This window comes from Solenopsis invicta, chromosome 5, assembly GCF_016802725.1.
Source record: "Solenopsis invicta isolate M01_SB chromosome 5, UNIL_Sinv_3.0, whole genome shotgun sequence".
Taxonomy (NCBI): Eukaryota; Metazoa; Arthropoda; class Insecta; order Hymenoptera; family Formicidae; genus Solenopsis; species Solenopsis invicta.
In genome coordinates, this window is record NC_052668.1 from 20,534,353 (window position 1) to 20,553,693 (window position 19,341).

The 19,341-nt window shown below is 38.4% G+C and overlaps 4 protein-coding genes and 1 long non-coding RNA gene across 10 annotated transcripts in view; 2 read left to right on the top strand and 3 right to left on the bottom strand.

Moving 5' to 3' along the window:
• Nucleotides 1–8,054, bottom strand: part of LOC105195102 (insulin-like peptide receptor) — a 44,483-nt gene extending 36,429 nt beyond the window's left edge. Inside the window, 1 exon segment of one of the 2 annotated variants that reach the window (NM_001304592.1) lies at nucleotides 6,223–6,469. The gene's annotated coding sequence lies outside the window, so the exon portion shown is untranslated. 2 annotated transcript variants of the gene reach the window in all.
• On the top strand, nucleotides 157–1,539 carry LOC120357933. Its single transcript, XR_005574933.1, has 2 exons — nucleotides 157–520; nucleotides 1,131–1,539. It is a non-coding gene; the product is annotated as an uncharacterized LOC120357933 (long non-coding RNA).
• A 240-nt stretch (nucleotides 8,055–8,294) lies between the features above and the next one.
• The window catches only part of LOC105195106 (protein dead ringer), a 133,453-nt gene continuing 122,406 nt past the window's right edge, over nucleotides 8,295–19,341 (top strand). Inside the window, exon 1 of the mRNA XM_039449902.1 lies at nucleotides 8,295–8,858. The gene's annotated coding sequence lies outside the window, so the exon portion shown is untranslated. The remainder of the gene's footprint in view (nucleotides 8,859–19,341) is intronic.
• Nucleotides 10,826–14,862, bottom strand: LOC105195103 (major facilitator superfamily domain-containing protein 12). Of its 4 annotated transcripts, XM_026133540.2 has the most exons (8): nucleotides 14,623–14,841; nucleotides 14,417–14,535; nucleotides 13,180–13,489; nucleotides 12,817–13,099; nucleotides 12,288–12,402; nucleotides 11,856–12,224; nucleotides 11,398–11,651; nucleotides 10,826–11,044 (listed from the first exon to the last, which is right to left on the bottom strand). In XM_026133540.2, exons 3-8 carry the CDS (start codon nucleotides 13,361–13,363, stop codon nucleotides 10,924–10,926), a joined length of 1,326 nt encoding a protein of 441 aa, XP_025989325.1. In that variant the 5' UTR covers nucleotides 13,364–13,489; nucleotides 14,417–14,535; nucleotides 14,623–14,841; the 3' UTR covers nucleotides 10,826–10,923. The 4 variants fall into 4 exon arrangements, with proteins under 4 accessions (XP_025989325.1, XP_011158643.1, XP_025989327.1 ...); XM_011160341.3 differs by lacking the exon at nucleotides 14,417–14,535 and having other exon boundaries at nucleotides 14,759–14,862; XM_026133542.2 differs by lacking the exon at nucleotides 14,417–14,535 and having other exon boundaries at nucleotides 13,180–13,473.
• Nucleotides 16,219–18,996, bottom strand: LOC105195105 (maspardin). 2 transcript variants are annotated; one of them, XM_026133539.2, is made up of 8 exons: nucleotides 18,813–18,976; nucleotides 18,264–18,434; nucleotides 17,945–18,079; nucleotides 17,627–17,732; nucleotides 17,394–17,514; nucleotides 17,192–17,300; nucleotides 16,824–17,072; nucleotides 16,347–16,729 (listed from the first exon to the last, which is right to left on the bottom strand). In XM_026133539.2, exons 2-8 carry the CDS (start codon nucleotides 18,363–18,365, stop codon nucleotides 16,670–16,672), a joined length of 882 nt encoding a protein of 293 aa, XP_025989324.1. In that variant the 5' UTR covers nucleotides 18,366–18,434; nucleotides 18,813–18,976; the 3' UTR covers nucleotides 16,347–16,669. The 2 variants fall into 2 exon arrangements, with proteins under 2 accessions (XP_039305839.1, XP_025989324.1); XM_039449905.1 differs by having other exon boundaries at nucleotides 16,219–16,742; nucleotides 18,264–18,996.

A 19,341-nucleotide genomic window follows, 5' to 3' on the forward strand; every position in this document is an offset into this window, starting at 1 on the left:
TCTGTTATCACTTCAGAAAAGTCTCGTTAGGATAAATGATAATTTAGAGGTTAAAACTAAGAACAATACTTGAGATTCGTTGTTCACATTAACTTGGATAATTTAAAAAAAAAAAAATACATTCTTTTATCTAAGAAAGGAGATAATTATATATTCTAATAATTTAGATGAAGCTAAAATAAAGTCACTTCTTCATCCAAATAATTTTATATAGATAACGGCAAACACTGCTCTCAAGACACCCGGTACGCGATGCATGGAATGCAGTTTACATTCCGGCGTATATGTAGGTAAAACGGACACACAGCGATTGAGATGCAAGCGCGCAAGCGCACGCTACCGGCGCGATCGTACGGCACAAACGCAGTTGTTCTTGCGTGAAAACGCTGATTTAGCACCGGTCGAATTAGTATTTGGTAACACCTTCGCCTCACGTAAAACATCTTCAGCTGAAGCGCGCGGCCGGCTGATTTCTCGCGGTAAGCGCGCGTTATCAAGAAACGGACTCCTCGATAAACAGGTTAATTGCATTCAGTTAACGTACATTAGTTGACGATAAAAACGAAAAATAGACGTTATTGCCGTGATTCGAAATGCAAATTCCTTCTTCCGCAAAGAAGCGAAAGAGAAATTTTCTTTTCACTTTTATTATCTTTTTATATTCTACAAATTTAAATATTGTGACAACAGTATTGCGTTATTACATTTATACGAGTGTTTTCTCTTTTTTGATAGTAAACGACTCACACACAGAGAAAAACGTTTCTGTTTTGAGAATATTTTTATCTTCAAAATGTTAAATTGTGTAATGAGATTCTGTAGCATTAAACAAAGACACGAAGAACTTTTGTAGTAGTTCATTAAGAAAAATGTACTTTCATTATTCAAATTTTCACATAACTTGAGAAAAAAATAAAAAATAATATTTTATTAAAGTTGAAAATTATTAAATCATTTAAAGAAGATTAGATTACATACATATAAACAAGATTATCGTTGTTTCATACATGAGTAAGAAATTATAATTTTTACTTAAATATATATATGAAACAATGTTTTTAAATAGAATATACGTATTATACAATTTCAGTCTGATAGAAATGTTTAATACCGTTTTTTTTTCTGTGCAGTCGCTGTCCTAAAGTTGGAAGCATCAAACTATTTCGAGCGCCAATCTCATCTCGAGAGCGTGATAATACTTGTAAATAATACTAATTGCGATCGCTAATTGTTTCGTGCTGGAGTATTTATGGACGCGCGATTATTGCAAAACGATGTTCGGTCGCGCAATCTCGAAGAACAGAACCATCATAGGTGGCAGGCGATTGACAAGCAGTCGACGGTAATGCGAGCCAATTAACGAATTAGCGAGCGAATTAAGATCCAATCTCTAAGTAACTGTTGGCGCTGTACAGTCACGCTCGATGTCGTATATCTACCCTATAGATCTATGGGGATAATTGGATTTTCTATGCCAAGCGCGAGTGTTGGTTGGGGTATCGAGAAAGTCGAAATATGGTAGAGTTGGACACGAGCACACGCAACATACGTGTATGCCGACGATAAGAAAAACGGCTATCTTGGAAACGAAAGGAAGCACGACGATGTGGCTTTACGTTGTACGGAAAATATGTGAGAGGTTGCAAGAGAGGTTGTAAGCGGGACACGCGCGGCAAGAGATGCGTCTCGTTGCTTCATCGCGCCGCGCCGCGCCGCGCCGCGCGGCTGCAGAAACGTACGATTTCAGTAGTCATGCATATCGACAACTCGCAATAATCTTGAGAGATCGTCGATACCCGAGGGAAATTAGCTATTGAAATGATTCGTGCTCGGCGAGATCCTCCACTTTGGGATCTCGATCATCATGGGAAATCGATCGGGGCTTCAATTCGACTTGACGAGGATTTTCAATCGGTACATTTTTCTCGAATTGTGAAGCACCCGCGTCGCGCACCGTAAATGCTGGTGCGATATTCGGAGCCACGAGAGTTCCCCTTAGCATAACAATGCCGAGCAAATTCGTTCTATTGGGCGCATGTGCCCTTGGTACGCGTTAATAGCGCAACAGCGGTGACATTCCGTGCCATCGTTGGCGTAGTACTTTTGCTTGGGGAACGGACAAGCTATCCAATTACGATACGACGACGACGACGACGACGACGACGACGACGACGCGAGCGGCCAGTCTAGACGTCATCATTTCTAAATGGTAGTATCGTTTAGTATCACTCGAAAACAGCGGGGCAACGATCATTTGCAGCGCGCGAGCGCGCGTGCGCTATCGACGCGGAACAATAGCCACGGGCTCGCCGCCGCCGCTGCCGCTGCCGCTGCCGCTGCTGCTCGGATCAACGTGTCTGACAGTTCCAAAAAGAACAATTAAAAAAAAAGAAAAAAAAATAAAATCATTGGCGGCATCCTTCCGTGATTTGTGACGATGCCCGGGGATAAAACGAACCGCCGGCGCTTATAGGAACAATAAAACACGAAAGAGAAAGAGAGAGATAGAGAGAAAGAGAGAGAGAGAGAGACAGAGAGCGGGAGGGCTGGGCATTGCGGCCTGACGTTATTACCTGTCGTTAATGTCAGCCGTCAAATAATCCAATATCATTTTTACGAATATTTTCAAGGCTAAACGTCTCTCGCGGACACTTTACTTATTTCGCGTTAGTTAAGGCGCACCAGGCAACAACTTCTGCTGATGTCTATGATGTCGTAAACGTCGTCGTTACTCATGCCGGTTCCACGTTATTTTCCGTACAGCCAGCCTAATAAGAGGGCGTTTAACAACGTGGTGTGTCGGACGCACGAAAGTAATGCTACGGGAATTGATCTCAATTCCGTATGCAATAATATCAAAGACCAACACGCACGCGTCACTCCTTTTCTTTCTCGATTCTCTGAAAAAATCCCCGCGGTTCTTAACCCCGAAATACTACTCATTGTCAGATTTTTCTTACATTATTATTTTTCATCCTGCTATTTAACTAAAACACTATTTTTATGTGAATAAATCTTATTAAAATGTTAACAACAAAAATTAAACTTGCATTAGCTTTTGCGTAAAAATTCACCCACAGTCAGAGCTGGTAAAATTCCATATTTTTTGGATAAAGTCCATATGTTGAGTCCATATGATAAAGTCCATATGGTAACCGGCGCAAACAGGTCTTTTCTATTAATAATGATTATATAAATAGAAAATAATATATAAGAGTGTTGTAAATTGAAAGAGGCCTTCTCAATTTAAGCTTTATGCAAAATGAAATCCATAATAGATTACAAGTCGACGTAGCAAATTAGTTTTTTATTGTAAGATATTGAATAGTAAATGTAAAATAGATTTTTTATTTCGTTACTATTACGTTTTTTCTCTTTTTAAACTAAAAATTAATATAAAATTTAGTAACAACTATATCTCCAAAGTTTTTATTAGAAAAAAGTATTTCTCAAGTTAATTGGAATAACAAAAGAATTTATAAGATTCTATTATTAATTTGTTATCATTTTTCTTCAAGTCATGACGATTAGTACGATTCATTAATAAAAGCAAAGTGCAAAAGATATTTTAATGTTACACTTGAGTTATTTTTATCATTTTCGTCAGCTTACTTGAGTCGGTTGAATAAGATCCGGATAAAAGTGTAATTTGCCACGGTTTTTTTCCGCTCGTTGGACTTTTCTGACTAACCCTATCCACAGTAGTATTCCAGAGTTAACAACGGATGTTTTTTTTAATAGATACTGTTATCCAACATGGGCTCCACGTATTCGTCGTATAGCTCATTCAATACCTAGCAAAGAACATTGAACATGTCATCGCTATTAATCAAACATTCCTTATCAGAAATCAACTACTAGAACGTTCGATCGATACCCTCCTGTCGTAGGACTGTTGGCCAACTCGCGAATAATCGCGGGAAGGGACGGCATCCATTTTCGTACGATGCGGCGCGCGGCGCTGCGGCGCGCGGCTCGGCGCGGCGCGGCGCGGCGCCGCGCGGAACGGAGCGGAGCGACGCGACGCGACGTGCCGTGATTACGCGAGAAGCGAGGGGAAATTCACAGCCGGCATTGGTGTACAAAATTTCGGCAGTGGACTGCCGAAAAAAGTAAGCAGTGATCTATAATATTGACGGCATTGTCGTCAGTGGTTGGGGAGTGGTGAGCTCACTTCAGAGTCGGTTTTTCGATCATGGGATTGAGCACAAAAATTTTTGAATACTTCGAGAAAGCTTTAGAATTCTTGTGCAGGCATTGGCGTATGATAATGGGCACGCGGTAGTGTTCATAATTGCATGGCATTGCCTTAATTTTAATATAGGATTGACGGCATTGTAGGCATTGACTAACAATAAGCATTGTCGGCAGTGTACAAAAATGTCGGCAGTGTTTTACAGCAATGCCAAAAATCGGCATTGGTGTACAAAATTTTGGGTTGTGAATTCCCCCTCGGCGAGAAGAGAATTCCAGTTAACAAGACGTATTCCGTTGACTCGAAAAAAAAAATATAAGTAGAATTTACAAAGATCAACCTCCCGCGGCCGTCAGCGCGATGTAACTCCTAGAGAAGGAAAATCGCGATAGCTATTCAATACGAATCGAATACGCCGTTGAATATACGTCGCGTGAGAGCACTGGATCGACGGGTTGATTTTCCGGAAGATTGGTTTCGAGGGAGGGGAAAAGTGAAAGACGTTTCTTATTTATTCTACGGGGCGTGCTTGAGGACGGATCAAAGCGGCGCGCGGTGCGATAAATCGAGCGAATGCGATGAATCGCACGAGCAATAACGTCTCGACGCACGACGCCGCGCGCCGGCAGTCGGCAACCGGCCCCAGGCTTACGAAAAAACAATATTTATATGATAATGGTGCGTGCGTGCGTGCGTGCGTGCGTGCGTGCGTGCGTGCGAGCGGGTGGGAGAGCGGACAGGCGGGCGCGCGGCGCGGGTAGAAGCACAAAGGTGCTTCGCGAAGGAGAGCGTGCTTCGAGAGATGAAATCGTGTCCGAGGCGAGCCGAGACAAGCCGAATCGAAATCGCGGTTCCTACGACATAACAGCGGTTCTCTCCCCAAGGTTCGCGGGGCGAGTCGCGACGTCGTCGTTCGCTCTCTCGCGACGCGACGCGACGCGACGCGACGCGACGCGACGCGACGGCGCGGCGCGACGCGGCGGCGAACGAGGTTGCCGAGCGGCCGCGAGGTCAGTGACTAAAGAGAGAAATATCATGGGACGCGATATAACCGTCGCCACGCTGCTTTCCGCCTATCGACGTGACGCGCGGCATACCGCGCGCGGCGACATATCCCGGGGTCCCTTTTACCGGAGGAAACGACGCTCGTTTACCTCGCCGAGATTCGTAGAACTCCCTGTCCCCCTCTCGCCGCTCGTCTCCCGTTCCTCGAAAAATCGTCACCGACGGTCCTCGTTTCTCGTACGTGGAACCCGCCGCTGCTGCTGCCGCCACCACCACCACCACCACCGCCGCCGCCGCCGCCGCCGCCGCCGTCGGCCCCGCTCTCTTCCGTCGCACGCCTTCCCCCGCCCCCCTGTCGACCGAGCAAATGAGCAATTTTCACGGCGATCTCGGAGGCCATTGATACCCGCGCCAGCGCCGGTGAAAGCATGCGTGCTTCGTAGAAAAGGACTCCTTCGCAAACTCGAAATGTCGTCGAGCCGTGACGAGAGAAGCAACGCCCAGGAGCGACGCGTCGTTCCGGGGAAAAAAAAAATTTCGCTTGTTAATCGCGCGCACTTTTTCCGTCCCTCCTCCCTTTCTTCCTCTTACGCCGCGCGTCACCGCCACCGCCGATCGCGTTCCTTCTCTATTGAGGACGGAGCGAGGAAAGGAGCACGATTCGGAGTTGTCTTGGGGGAAGAGAGAGAGAGAGAGAGAGAGAGAGAGAAAGAAAGAGAATAGGTGGATAAATAGACACACGGACGGGGCCGACGAGGAAAAAAGACTTTGTCCGAAAACGGACGAAAACATTCGCTAGATGTTTTACGAGACGAATATCGTTTCGGAGCGAGCGAGCGAGCGAGAGCGAGAGCGAGAGAGAGAGAGAGAGAGAGAGAGAGAGAATGCGTCGCGACGATAACCAAATACATCGCGAATTGCGTAGTCGTGTTAAAGAGAGGAGAGGTCGTGGCTCGCGCGCATATGACGAAAAAAAGAAAAGAAAATAGGAGAGAATGAGCATTTGGAGCGGCGAGACTCACCGAGACGCGGCGTCTAGTCGGAAGCTCCAAGACGCGTATCGGGGTGTCATCACTCGGCGTCGACAGCACCTTCGCTCGCGCTTCCTTCGCCAAGTCGCACTTTCTTCGGAGAATTACCCCCTCGTCAGAGATCTCAGGACCGATGGAGGATGTCGCAATCACTTTTCTCCACGGGCACCAGCACCACTCACATCCGCGAACGCGCGTACGCATAACACGCAAGAGCCGCTGTCCGATCCGTTTGTTTATCCCTTGGCCGCGCGTTCCCCCGACGGAAAACGGGAGTGCGAGTTCTCAGAGAGAAACGGAGAGAGAAAAGAGAGAAAGAAAGAGAGAGAGAGAGAGAGAGAAAAGAGAGAGAGAGAGAGAGAGGGGTCGTCGAGCGACGCGACACGTCGTGGCGCGCGACGGGACGGAGCCGCGTCGTTAAATAAATATCGCGCTCGGTTTCGCTCGGTCGGGGCGCAAGATTCCCCGCGCGGCTTGCACACAACTTGTTTACTAGAACGCGCACCGCGCCATGCCCCGCGAACGTGCGTCCCGCCACCGCCCGCCCCTCACCGACCGAGCAAAATAAGCGTCTGCGCAGTAGCACACCGCCCGTCTACGCTTCTCCTCTCTCCCTCTCTTTCTCACTCCTTCCTCCTTCCCGTGCGCGCTTTCTACGTGCGATAAAGGGAATATCTGCCTTGACGTACTACGACGCAACCGCGACGAGCCAACGAGTAACGTGCGAACAGACGGGTCATCGTACGCGCGAGTCGCGTACTCTTGCGCCATCACTGGTCAACCGATCGAGCGACGCTGTCCGCTTCCTGACCGAACGGTTACGCGACGCCCGCCCGAAGATCCGAAAAACGCCAACGCCGCGACATCTGGACTGAAACGTCGAAACGATACTCCGCGCGGGTGATACACCGACTCGCATGATAAATCCCGCGCGAATGATAAGCTGCCTGCTGGCGGCAGCGAAATTTTTATATTTTCAAGCAGAGAGAACATTGAGAGCGGCCACACCCCGACCTTTTTTTTCCAAGTCTCATTCTTAAAACATTACATATACATCCTAAATAGTATACGGTAGTTACCTGCAAAGTTTGAAGAATCTCTCTTAGAAAAAATTATGAAGAATTTATTTCAAAGGTAGACACACTATGATGCCAATGTACAGATTAGATCTCGGAAAGCACGTCGCCCGCGATTGTTGTTGGTACACCTGGCGAAGGGAGCGTTCATTGCGCGTACACATACATACACACACACACACACACACGAAATCAATTTGAAATCGTTTTTAATCTACCGGCTTTTGAACGATTAATTGATTCTTGTTGCATCGCGTCGACGATAATTATGCGAATACAATCGGGACGAGGAGCGAATATTGAATCTTGAGAGCGAATGAACAGTATAGATAGAAATAAATTGACTCACCGTTCGCCGTTGGTCGCACCGTCTAACTCAGTCTCGGCCGCAGCTCTCGAATGTTCGAGGTCCAAGATCCTCCTCCTCACGACGATTCGTTTTGATTCACACGTGGCACGAACACGCGACATTTTGTTTTCGTCGCTCCTGGTATTCACGCGCGTATTCGGAAACTCCGAATACGAGGCAACAAAGATGCGAAACACGATTAAACGCGACACGACTTCGCACCATGCATTCGACACGACGGATGTCGGCACGAACGCCGACACCAGCCGACACTTCACTTTCGGCACTCCACGATACTCTCGAAACACTCGCTCGCATCATAAACTCGTACGCATCATAAACGACGAGAATGTGAGTTGAAATGCGCCGCGACGCGCCGCGACGCGCCACGATCTTCCGCCGTCTCGTCCAACCGACCGAATGCTACCACTAGTGCCACTGCGTAGCGGCGTGACTGGCGCGTGGCCGCGCCTGCGCGCCTGCGCGCCGCTGCGCAGCTACCGCCGCCGCGCCGCCGCTACGCAGTAGCGGCAATCGGTCGGTTAGGGAGCACGGCGAAAGGTCGTGGCGCGTCGCGGCGCATTTCAACTCGCATCCTCGTTGTCCCTCGTTGTCCCGTATGAGTTTTTGACGCGAGCGAGTGTTGCGAGAATGCCGACGAGTGTCGAAAATGAAGTAAAGTGTCGGGCGTATGCATCGTAGGGTCGTGCGTTCGTGCCAAGCGTGAATTAAGTTGTTTAATTGCCGTGAGAAGGATCTTGTATCCTAGCTCTGTGCCGGTCAGTCGGAAGGTTAGGCAAGGCGGCCCATAGTCGCCACGCGTCGCGGCGTAATTCAGCTCGCATCCTCGTCGTCCCGTACGAGCTTTTGACACGCGAGCGAGTGTTTCGAAAGTACCGAGAGTCAAGTCGAGTATCGGGCATTCGTGCCAACTGCGTGCCGCGTTCGCGTGCCCGTCATGTTGCTTCGACTGTCGTGTCGGACGCGACGTTGCAAAGTCGCGTTGTGTTCAATCGTGTTTCGTATCCTCTCCATTATCTTGTATTCGGAGTTTCCGCGCCGCGTGAATACCAGGAGTGACGAAAACGAAATGTCGCGCGTTTGTGCCAAGTGTGAATCAAGACGAACTGTCGTGAGGAGGATCTTGGATCTTCGAGAGCTACGATCGAGATGGAGCTGGATGGAGCGACCAGCGGCGAACGGTGAGTCTATTCATTTGTATCTACCTGTTTATTTGCCCCCAAGATTCAGTATTCGCTTTCCTCGTCCCGATTGCGTTCGCATAAATTATCGTCGATGCGATGCGACAAGAATCAATTAGTAGCTGAAAAGCGGATATATTAGGAACGATTTCAAGTTGATTTCGTGTATGTACGCGCGCTCGGCGCTTCCTTCGCCAGGTGTACCAACAGTCGCGGGCGATGTGTTTTCCAATGTCTAACTCATCTAACCTAACCTGTACATTGGCATTGTGTGTCTACCTTTGAAATAAATTATTATAACTTCTTTTAAGAAGAATTCATTCTCCAAATTTTGCAAGTAACTTTCACATATTATTTAAAACGTTTTTCAAAATTTTAAGAATGTGTCTCTCTTAGATGAAAAGTTGTGAGTAAATTAATTTTGAAGAGCATTTACCTTTGAAATCAATTTTTCATAACTATTTCCAAGAGGGATTTATTTTTCAAACTTTGCAGGTAATTACCTTATACTGTCTACGACATGTATACAATGTTTTAAGAATGACATTCTTTTAGAAAACAAGTCATGAGCTAATTAATTTTAAGAAACTTTGAAATAAATTTTTCATAACTTTTCTAACAGGAACTTATTCTTTAAATGTTGTATGTAATTTCCACATATTACCCAGGACGTGTGTGCAATTTTTTAAGAATGAGTTTCTCTTAGATAGAATGTTATAAGCAAATTAATTTCGAACAGCATCTACTGTTGAAATAAATTTTTCATAACTTTTCTAACAGGGACTTACTCTTCAAATGTTACATGTAATTTTCACATATTACCCAGGATGTGTGCAATTTTTTAAGAATGAGTCTCTCTTGGATGGAATGTTATAAGCAATTTGTTTTCGAACAGCGTCTACCTTTAAAATAAATTCTTCATAATTTTTTCTAAGAAGGACTTATTCTTCAAACTTTGCAGGTAACTACTTCATACTATCCAGGATGTGTATGTAATGTTTTAAGAATAATATCTTTTTAGAAAGAAAGTCATAAGTAAATTAAGTTTGAAAATCCTACCTTCGAAATTAATTTTTTTATAACTTTCCATCTAAGAGGGACTTATTCTTAAAATTTTACACACACATCCTGGGTAGTATATGGAAGTCATGTACAAAGTTTGAAAAATAAGTTCTTAGAAAAGAAAGAAAAAATTAATTTCAAATGTGAACTACTCAAACTTTAAGTAAAATTGACCAGAAATAACCAATTATGGTTGACACTTAACTGGTCATTTAAGTTAACTGGAGAATATGAAAGGCCTTTAGACGTCTTTGTCTATCTAATCACGCTTTTGGACTACCAAAGGAATTATCAACGGGATTTACAGATATTGACTACATAATGTCTCAATGGTTGTGTTTAGCAGAAAAGGGGACTTTGCAATTGTTGTAAGTAATATTCTTTGATATAATTGATTTTGTTTATAGTATCTCATTGCATCTAAATGTTAGACATGGACCAATCATAATAAAAAATTAATTACAAAGTTACTTTTTCTGCTGAATACAATCAATATAAAAAAATATAATAAAATATGTATAAGCTGTTTAATCGTAGCATATTTCACAATTCTATGTCATATATTTTCTATTTTTTGTTATATTATTATATTGCTATATTAATTACACAGGCGCACAAAAAATTTAATGTTTGATTTTGAGATCAGACCATAGAATTCTTTTTTTGATGCTCTGAATCCGAATCTAAACTATTAAAATATGTGTTATGCAGTGTCACAAGTAAATTATATTATCTATAATAAATTATACATAATGAAGAAATAATAAATAATAAAGAAATCACCATACTATAAAAAAAGAGGAGCGTTGATTAAAGTCAGCAAAAGTGGCGAAGAATGTCTTCTCAAGTTGACTTGCTTTTACTATTACCACCGATTATGATTATAAAAAACAATGCAATAGAGATAAGAAATATCAAATATCTTTATCATTTGCCAGTATCATTAAGAAATATATTTTACAAACAGCACGTAATATAAAAAATATATAAATTCATTAATTTTTCAAGTTAGACAACGTGATACAGATAGCAAAGTTATAAGTCCCAGTATCATTGAGGTGGCACAAACGATGGATAATGTATCTCGATTATAAGTAGGACAAAGTTCCTTGTCGTTACATCTCCTGAAAAAAATAAAAACTGGATTAAAGTATTGAAGTAATTACCAAATTTGCATTGTTTATCTAAGAATCATAAAGTAAATTTCTTAAAATAAAAAAAAGTTGTTGATAACAATTTTTGATTGATATATTGTGGGAAGACTACAATTAATTATAATGAAACCAAATCTGTATTGTGAGAAAAGTTAACTTGACTAAATTTTTTAACTGGATTAAATTTTTTCAGTTCAACTTAAATACATAAAATATTTGAACTAAAGAAATTGATCAAAAAGAAGAAATTTAAAAAAAATCATATTGAAAAGCTCACAACTTTTTATCTCAGTGTGGCCTATTGTTTGATGTGCTTTACTTACCATTTTTCGATCAACATTACCACGAGACCAGTGATAATTTTATCCAGAAAAGTGACGATCGAGTATACGAACGCACTCCGTTCCGTTCGAGAGCCAATTAATTCGGCGGTGACACTTAATGCGGTAACCATCGTGATAGAGCTACCTGCACCAATTAATACGGCGATAGCATATACGACCATTGTGTTACTTTCGACAAATTCCGTAACAATGGCAGCGGCTATACCAATTACAGCGCCGAGAAAGTAGCAAGCCTACGATTCAACGAGACAAATATACATCCAACATTTTCGCTTTTCTTTCTTTTCTCAAGCAAAACAAAAAGTTATTATGACATCAAAATAGCTTTTAAAAAAATGATTAAAAGTCACTTTTCAATCAATTACGATTAATTTTAATCGTCTTGATGTAATCGTGACTTGTTGTTCTGCTTGAATTTCTTATCAATAAAATATTACCTTGGTACCATAAAGTCTATTGATATATTTGAGTAACAAAGCGGCGGTGAATGAAGATACGTACGAGACCAACGGCACGCTGGCCAACGCTTGTTTACCGCCGACTTTCGTCTCTTCTATATACAACGGCAAATATACTGTAGCAAGAGTGATAAATAATCTGCTTGCCACGTATAGCATCGCGACTCTCAATAAAATCGGGATATCGATCCAAAACATTCGATGATTCATTGAAACATCCGACAGTTTGGTTGGCTCTTCGATGTTCAGTTTCGAGACTATTGTTTGCTCCAAGAGATTCGCTTTCAGAAAAATGTGAAAAAAGACAGTCGCGGTTAGACCGAGAGTTGTAACAATTAAGACGATGTTCTGCAAATCAAAATCACATGTACATCTTTTCTTTTATGATCTTTTTTTTCTCATAATACCTACTCTAAATTTATAGTCATCTTGCTGATCTAATTGAACCATTGATTCGCCATTAGTTGGTAGAATTATCCATGTTACCACGAAAGTCATCACGGCTGCACCAACTTGAGCAGAGTATCTACGATTAAATTCGTCTTGAATTAATATTTAGATAAATCTAGCTACTCCCTAACTCAAAAGTTGGAAAATTATGAAACTTTGGCAATACATAGAGAATATTCTGTTAAATATTAAAGAATCAATTTTAAATCAATTCCTTAAATTAAATAATATTTTGTTATTTTTAACTTTCATATGTGTCCAAATTTCTTTTAACATAAAACTAAACATAAGAATATATGTAAATTTGATTTTTTCTGAGTAAATTGGGACAATAAAAGAAAATAGAAATAAATGACAGAAATGTGTTACATATCAAATTCTCTGGGTATATTCTTTATGCATTGCCACAGTTTCATAATTTTATTTATTCCTGAATTTTCGAGTTGGAAAAACTTTTCTCTCGTCGGCAATTGCTTAGAGTCCCACATACCTTATTGCGGTTAAATCAGCTCGAGCTAGAACGGAATTAGTTAACGAGGGTATCATTGAGAGATGAGAGATTTGTACGGCCGCCCAACCCGTTTGGAATATCGTAATACTCGTGACATACAAAAGCATAGCAATGGTGGCAGATAAATTGACAAAACCACCGAATATTACGGGGAAGGATAAAGTAACCATAATGGAACCGACTGCATGCCAAATTTTCTTTTTACAATAACGATCGACCAGGAAACCGAATACAGGTGTCATTATGGCATCTACGATTTGTCCTTGAATGGAAATCGTTTGAACATTAATCAATATTATGACTAACGTAGCTTTGTTCACGCGTGAATGAATCGATACATACCTAAGAGTAGAAGCGCTCCCGCAACAATAGGTTCTAACAATGCGACTCGTTGGAGGTAAATTAAAGTATAGGAGAACCACATTGCAGCTGCAAGATCATTAAAAATGTGTCCAAGAGCGTAAGCGATTTTCGTCGATATCACTACTCTTCCATTGTCCATGAGAGGTCTTCGTTCGTTATCCATTTTTTTTTTTTTTTTTTAATGAGCGTATTGTTTAGATACAGATTTAAAAACAGCACAATTCTGGTGAATCCATTACAATACTGTTTTCACAAATGGCATTCTTATGATGTCTGCAGGAAATGAAAACTATAAACCATAAAAAACTAACATAATAATCACAAGTAAATTACAACATATTATAAAAGGATGAAATTGTCAAATGTAAAGATGAGAAAGCACCGTTGTCGGTCAGCATTTATAATTATAATATCACAAGTAAAATTTTTTGCAGTATTTTAAAGATACTTGCTAGCATTAAAATATTATTAAATATTGCTTGTCAATTTAACTTGTAATATTACATACTTTAGCTTCAGATTGTATTTCAGAGACTGACAAATAATCGCGCAATTGCATAAATTGGCAATTGTAAAAATTTACATGAAAAATATTATTAAGCATCAAGAATCGCTGTTGATTCATAATAGCGTCCTCTCTCATCTTATGCTATAGATAATAACTATGTCTAAAATCAGAACAATAGACGTTTTGAAAAGATGTTTTTAAGCCATGCTGAAAGATATCTGTAAGATGTCTTTAAATCATTTTATATCCTGATTTTGGACATACGCTACTGTCGAGACAATTATAAGATTTCGCAAATGTAGGAAGGAGAAATTTTCAATTATGTAAAAATGTTACACAAAAATTAAATAGTACGAGTTTTATGATTTATAATGCAAAGATAAATGTTTGATGATGTTATTTCTTTCTAAGGCAAACCTGTGGTCAACGTTCCTTTCACTTGAATTTGCTTCAAGCTATTTTCCTTTAGGATAATAGTTTCTTAAGACAGTTACGTGATGATCACAGATAAATTTACGTCATCAATATTTCGCAATATCACGCGAGGGATTAATAACGGATTATTATGATCGTAATAAGGTAATACCTTATTATGATAATAATATTTTTTGACGTAACAAATTGCGCTTTATTAAAATTAATATAGCTAAAAAAGATTGAGTATCAACTTCGATCAGAAATTTAGATCTTTACATAAAACATACTCACACCTTTGCACACACACACACGCGCGCACATATATTCATAAATAGGAATTGATTTTTTATAATATAAAGATTAAACTTTTTGTGAATGTACAATTCTGTATCGTTTCTTATATTTAAAACCTATAAAGGAAACGAATGAGAATACGAATAATACGTAAAATAACACAAATATTTAGATAATACACTGTCTAGTACTACTCAGCATACCTCACTAACTCGTGCTCTAATTCATGACTGAGAAGACATTTCGCGAACGTTATCGGATTGAAATTAGCGTGACGTATCTATCTGAGCAATATTGGTCTCTTAAACGTGTCATAAAAACGATTAAAATTAACGTTACCGCCACATGTCACGACGAATACCGCGATATTGGATACCGGCTGTCTGTTCGCGTCACGTGCAGGTAAGAGACTGACGAGACTGAGCTCTGAAACGTACACATCGTTCTTTACAAAAGATAACGTCAAACTATCAGACGCATTACTACGACATAATATTCGAGTAGCCAATGATAACGGTAATCTTATCGTTATGTCGATACTTATCTGCTCATCGAACAAGTCAAATCTCTCATTAATTTTTTTTAATGAATGCTTTTGTCACTTTTTATACACAAAATAAAATAATGTTTCTTACATCTATGAATACAAATTTTTGTTGTATTTGCGAGAATATTTTAATGAAAATGCAAAATTGAATTCTTTAGCAATATTGTTAGAAAAGCATATAATCATAAAAATAAATCAAGCAAACAGATAACATCTTTAATACATCTTTAATACATTTTCGGATTTTCCATATAAACTAACGGTTTGCTTTATGAGTTGAATAACAGAAATATTATATAAATATAAGTCTTAAAATGCTTTTTAAAATTTTTACCTAAATTTATATTTTAAAATGTCGCTCGCCTGTCAATATAGAAGCTTGGCATATAATATTGAATTTAATCGTTTCAAATAATAAACACGGCTAGAAAAAAATGATTTAGATTAATGGTATCAAACAACGTATCATTTAATGCCAGTTAATGTTTATTTTATGTTTAATTGTTTCAAATAGTAAATACTAAATTTATCGAATTTATCAAGTTACATCAAGATATGAACTAATACAAACTATTATCGGCGTAACTGCGATTTCATATTTTTACTCTAATAAAAAAAAAACAATTTCTGACTCGTATTTATATTTATAAAATTTTTTTTTTTATTTTATACAACATATTATTAAAATTTGTACGGAAAATCTGGGAACACTCTGTAGGACAAGAAGTTGAAACTATATATAATTATTAATTAATTACCAATAATTAAAATTCTATTATAAAGTAATGGGAAGAAAGAAAAATTCCAAACAACTAACATGGGAAATAACGTCGTATACGTATACTTGGTAAAACAGGCCCTGTAATCTGAGATTGCAAAAGAGAAATGCGAGAGAGGTACGCTCGAAGAAATCGATACGAAGCAAGTTCTTATACGGTCTCCCGGTCAAGCAACCTAGCAAACTATGGTCACTTCTATTATTGTACCATAATAAAGAGAAATAACAATTTCTAAAGAAAAATATAATAAAAATAATAGAATATAAATATAAAATATAAAAATAATAGAATTTAAATTTTATGAAAATATTAAATTCTAGTATGGATAATGGGCAACAAGCAATAATATGTAAGCAATAAGATGTAATTGTTGAGAATATTTTATTATTAAATTTATAGAGATGTAATTACAAATATTTTGCGTATACTAAAAGAATTAAAGCATATTTCTTATTTTATAAATATATTATTTATTTTTCTTAAGAACAATATACTATAAATTATTAACGTTTGAAGAGTTTCAGTTTATGAATATAATTCATAAAAGATTCTTTTTTTACAATTAAAATGAGATCTTTTTCATAATTAAAATGAGATCAAGTTACAAAATATAAATGCTTTTTGTATATTTAAACAACGAAATATTAGATAACAAAATAACGAAATATTAAATAATGGTACAAATATTATATAATTCCTGATAATATACTTATATTCTAGATTATTTATAAATTCTATAACGCATATTCCACGGAGAATTGTTTTAAGGAATAACATATCTAACTTAACGACATAGAGGTTGTTTATAGTCTTAATATCCGCACGTGAGCAAAGGAGGATCTTTGTTTAATTAATATTTACAGAATATAGTTTCTAGTTTTATTACATATTTTATTATTTTTCCTAACGTAAATGCGCGTTGTGCTATATCTTAATTTTTTCTAAAGCCGTATATTCCGTACCTTCAAATTGTCTCAAGTGAATCTGAAAACAAATGCTTTGGTAATTTGTGTGTATGTGTATGGGTGTGTGTGTGTTATTGATTTAACACTTGATTTAATAATTATTATAAATTTACCTGCAAATGTAGATTAACTTCAGCAGCTCGACTTAAATATGGAAAATTTCCACCACTTTTTAAGTGTGCTAGTTTTGCATTTGGATAGCATTTATACATTTCTTCTCTAACCGCATTCGATAATGCATATTCATCAAAGACGTCTATTATTGTCACAGGTAAATGACATATCTTTTGAGGTTGCACGTAACAATTTATGCAATTCATTGTTAAACGAGACGCCAATTCTGGTTGCGTTAAACTCTCCAACTATAAATCATGATTAAAATATAATATAGATGCACATGTACATTTCTAAAATAAAAATCTTTTTTCTTTGCGCCTTTTACTTTCTCCATCAACTTAAAGAAAATTCAAAGAAAATTTACCCGTTCCACCATAAAATCAATCGCTTCTATAATTTCTCCATCGACTTGTTCCGTTGCAAAATTCCCCATTACCATTTTTTTCAGTACTAATGAAGGTAAAATCCAGAAACTGTAAAAAGGAAAAAGACTTTAAGTCTCATTGCACATACAATTGTTCATATATGCCTTACATTAAAGTTATAATTGAAAATGTTCTACTTACACTGCTGCTGAGTCATTGTAACTGAACACAGATGTATCTGTAAAGGTATTGCACAAAATCAGAGACACAACTCTAGGGCAGTCTATATTTATCTCTGTAAATTTTTGTGCCAAGAAACCACCTATAAATATAAAATTCGTAACTTGCGTTTATTTGATTACTTTAAAGGAAAATATCTCACACATATATATATATATATATATATATATATATATATATATATATATTCTGACCTAGGGAAGTGCCAAAAAGATGGACTTTATCAAGTTGTAAATAATCTAATAGTTTTCTGAATCCGTCGCACCAGTCGTCTATACTCCAATATACCGGTGCTTCGGCCTATAAAAATTAAGTTCTTAATTACCTCTGTTCAATTTATATAAGCGAGAGATGTAATTAGATCTCTTGTTATATTTTACATATATTTAAATGCTTATTGGAACATAAATCTCTCTAAATCTCGTAGAATAACATGTCACTCTAAAAATATTTGTGCAATTTTTGAATGATTTTTTTTATTCTACAAGATTTAGAGAATACCTTTAACTCACCGAGATAACTCTGTAACCTTTGGCAGCCAGACCTAATATTTGTCTAAAAAAAATATCAGCGGTACCGCAGACTGGTGGAAGACATATAAGTGGACACTTGATAGTTTTTGGATTAGAATCATAAACTTTCCATCCCTGAAACAATCACGGAAATATTTCAAGATGTTTTTTTTATTTCTGTGCTTAAAAACGCTTATCAGAATTGCGAGGCCACTTGGCGTAAATCAATGGTAAAAATAAAAAAACAAAAACAACTGAGCAGTGAACAACTAAGAATTTGAATGAGCAATTGAAAATTAATAACTGTACGAAATAATACCTTGGCACCATCGGCATCGACGACGATTTTCCTGAGCGGTATGGAGCTGCGAAAGCTCAGATATTCCTGCGAGTGTGACAGCTCGCTCGAGTACGAAGACATATTTTGCCTTGGCTCACGACGCCAGTCGGTACATTGCACCGCGTTATCGTTGTTCAACGACAGTCATGCCTTTCGTGATATCGAAAGAGGGAGTACATTAAATTAAGATAATGCAGTTTCTCTAATACATTGCTTAATACTGCAAAGTACATTTGCAATCAACAACTACTTGAACATGATAATTTTCAATTGCGATATCATTAACGAGCAATCGTTAACAAAGCCATAATCGTAATCTTTTATATTTAAAGACGCCAACAAGTCGCTTTCTGTCATTCAACATTATTTGTAATATTATTTGAAATCCCATTAAGAATATCGTAGTATTCGTAATTTCAATCTGGGCTCGTGTATCTTAACCTTTCATACGTGACGGATTTCTCTATTCTTCTTGAGCATCACAAATTTAACAGGAAGATAGAAACCATATCTGTACATATACTTTACCAAAAAATATATAATTAATCTTTTTTTTTAAATCTAGCACTCTTTTCAGCACAATACTTCTCATATATTGTTCCACTAGACAAAGCATTCCTCGCAGCTACTTTGTCTGCTCCATACTAAAAGTCATAATGTACGTAACGTGTCTCACAGAAGTTCAATTTTTCTATTTATTTCATTCATAAGATTTTGACCATATCAGATGTTTTTTGCACTATTTAAAAAAAAAAGATTATAAAAATTATAAAGAATTGTTAAATTTTTTTTTCATCTATTGCAACATCAGAGAGTAAGTAGATTCGGATTTTCTAACTGAAAATTGGGAAGGTGGCAGCTGTTGTCAGTGGTCATCTGCTTTAACAGCAGAGTCATGTAATCATTATTATCATAAGATCGAAATTAATGAGTTGTAAACAATACAGCTGGAGATCAGCTGGAGAAATTTGTTCGGAGCATTTCACACGTTATTGTTAATTTTTACGATTGGACAAATATTTTTCTTAAAAATATTTGATTTTTTTCTTATGCCATT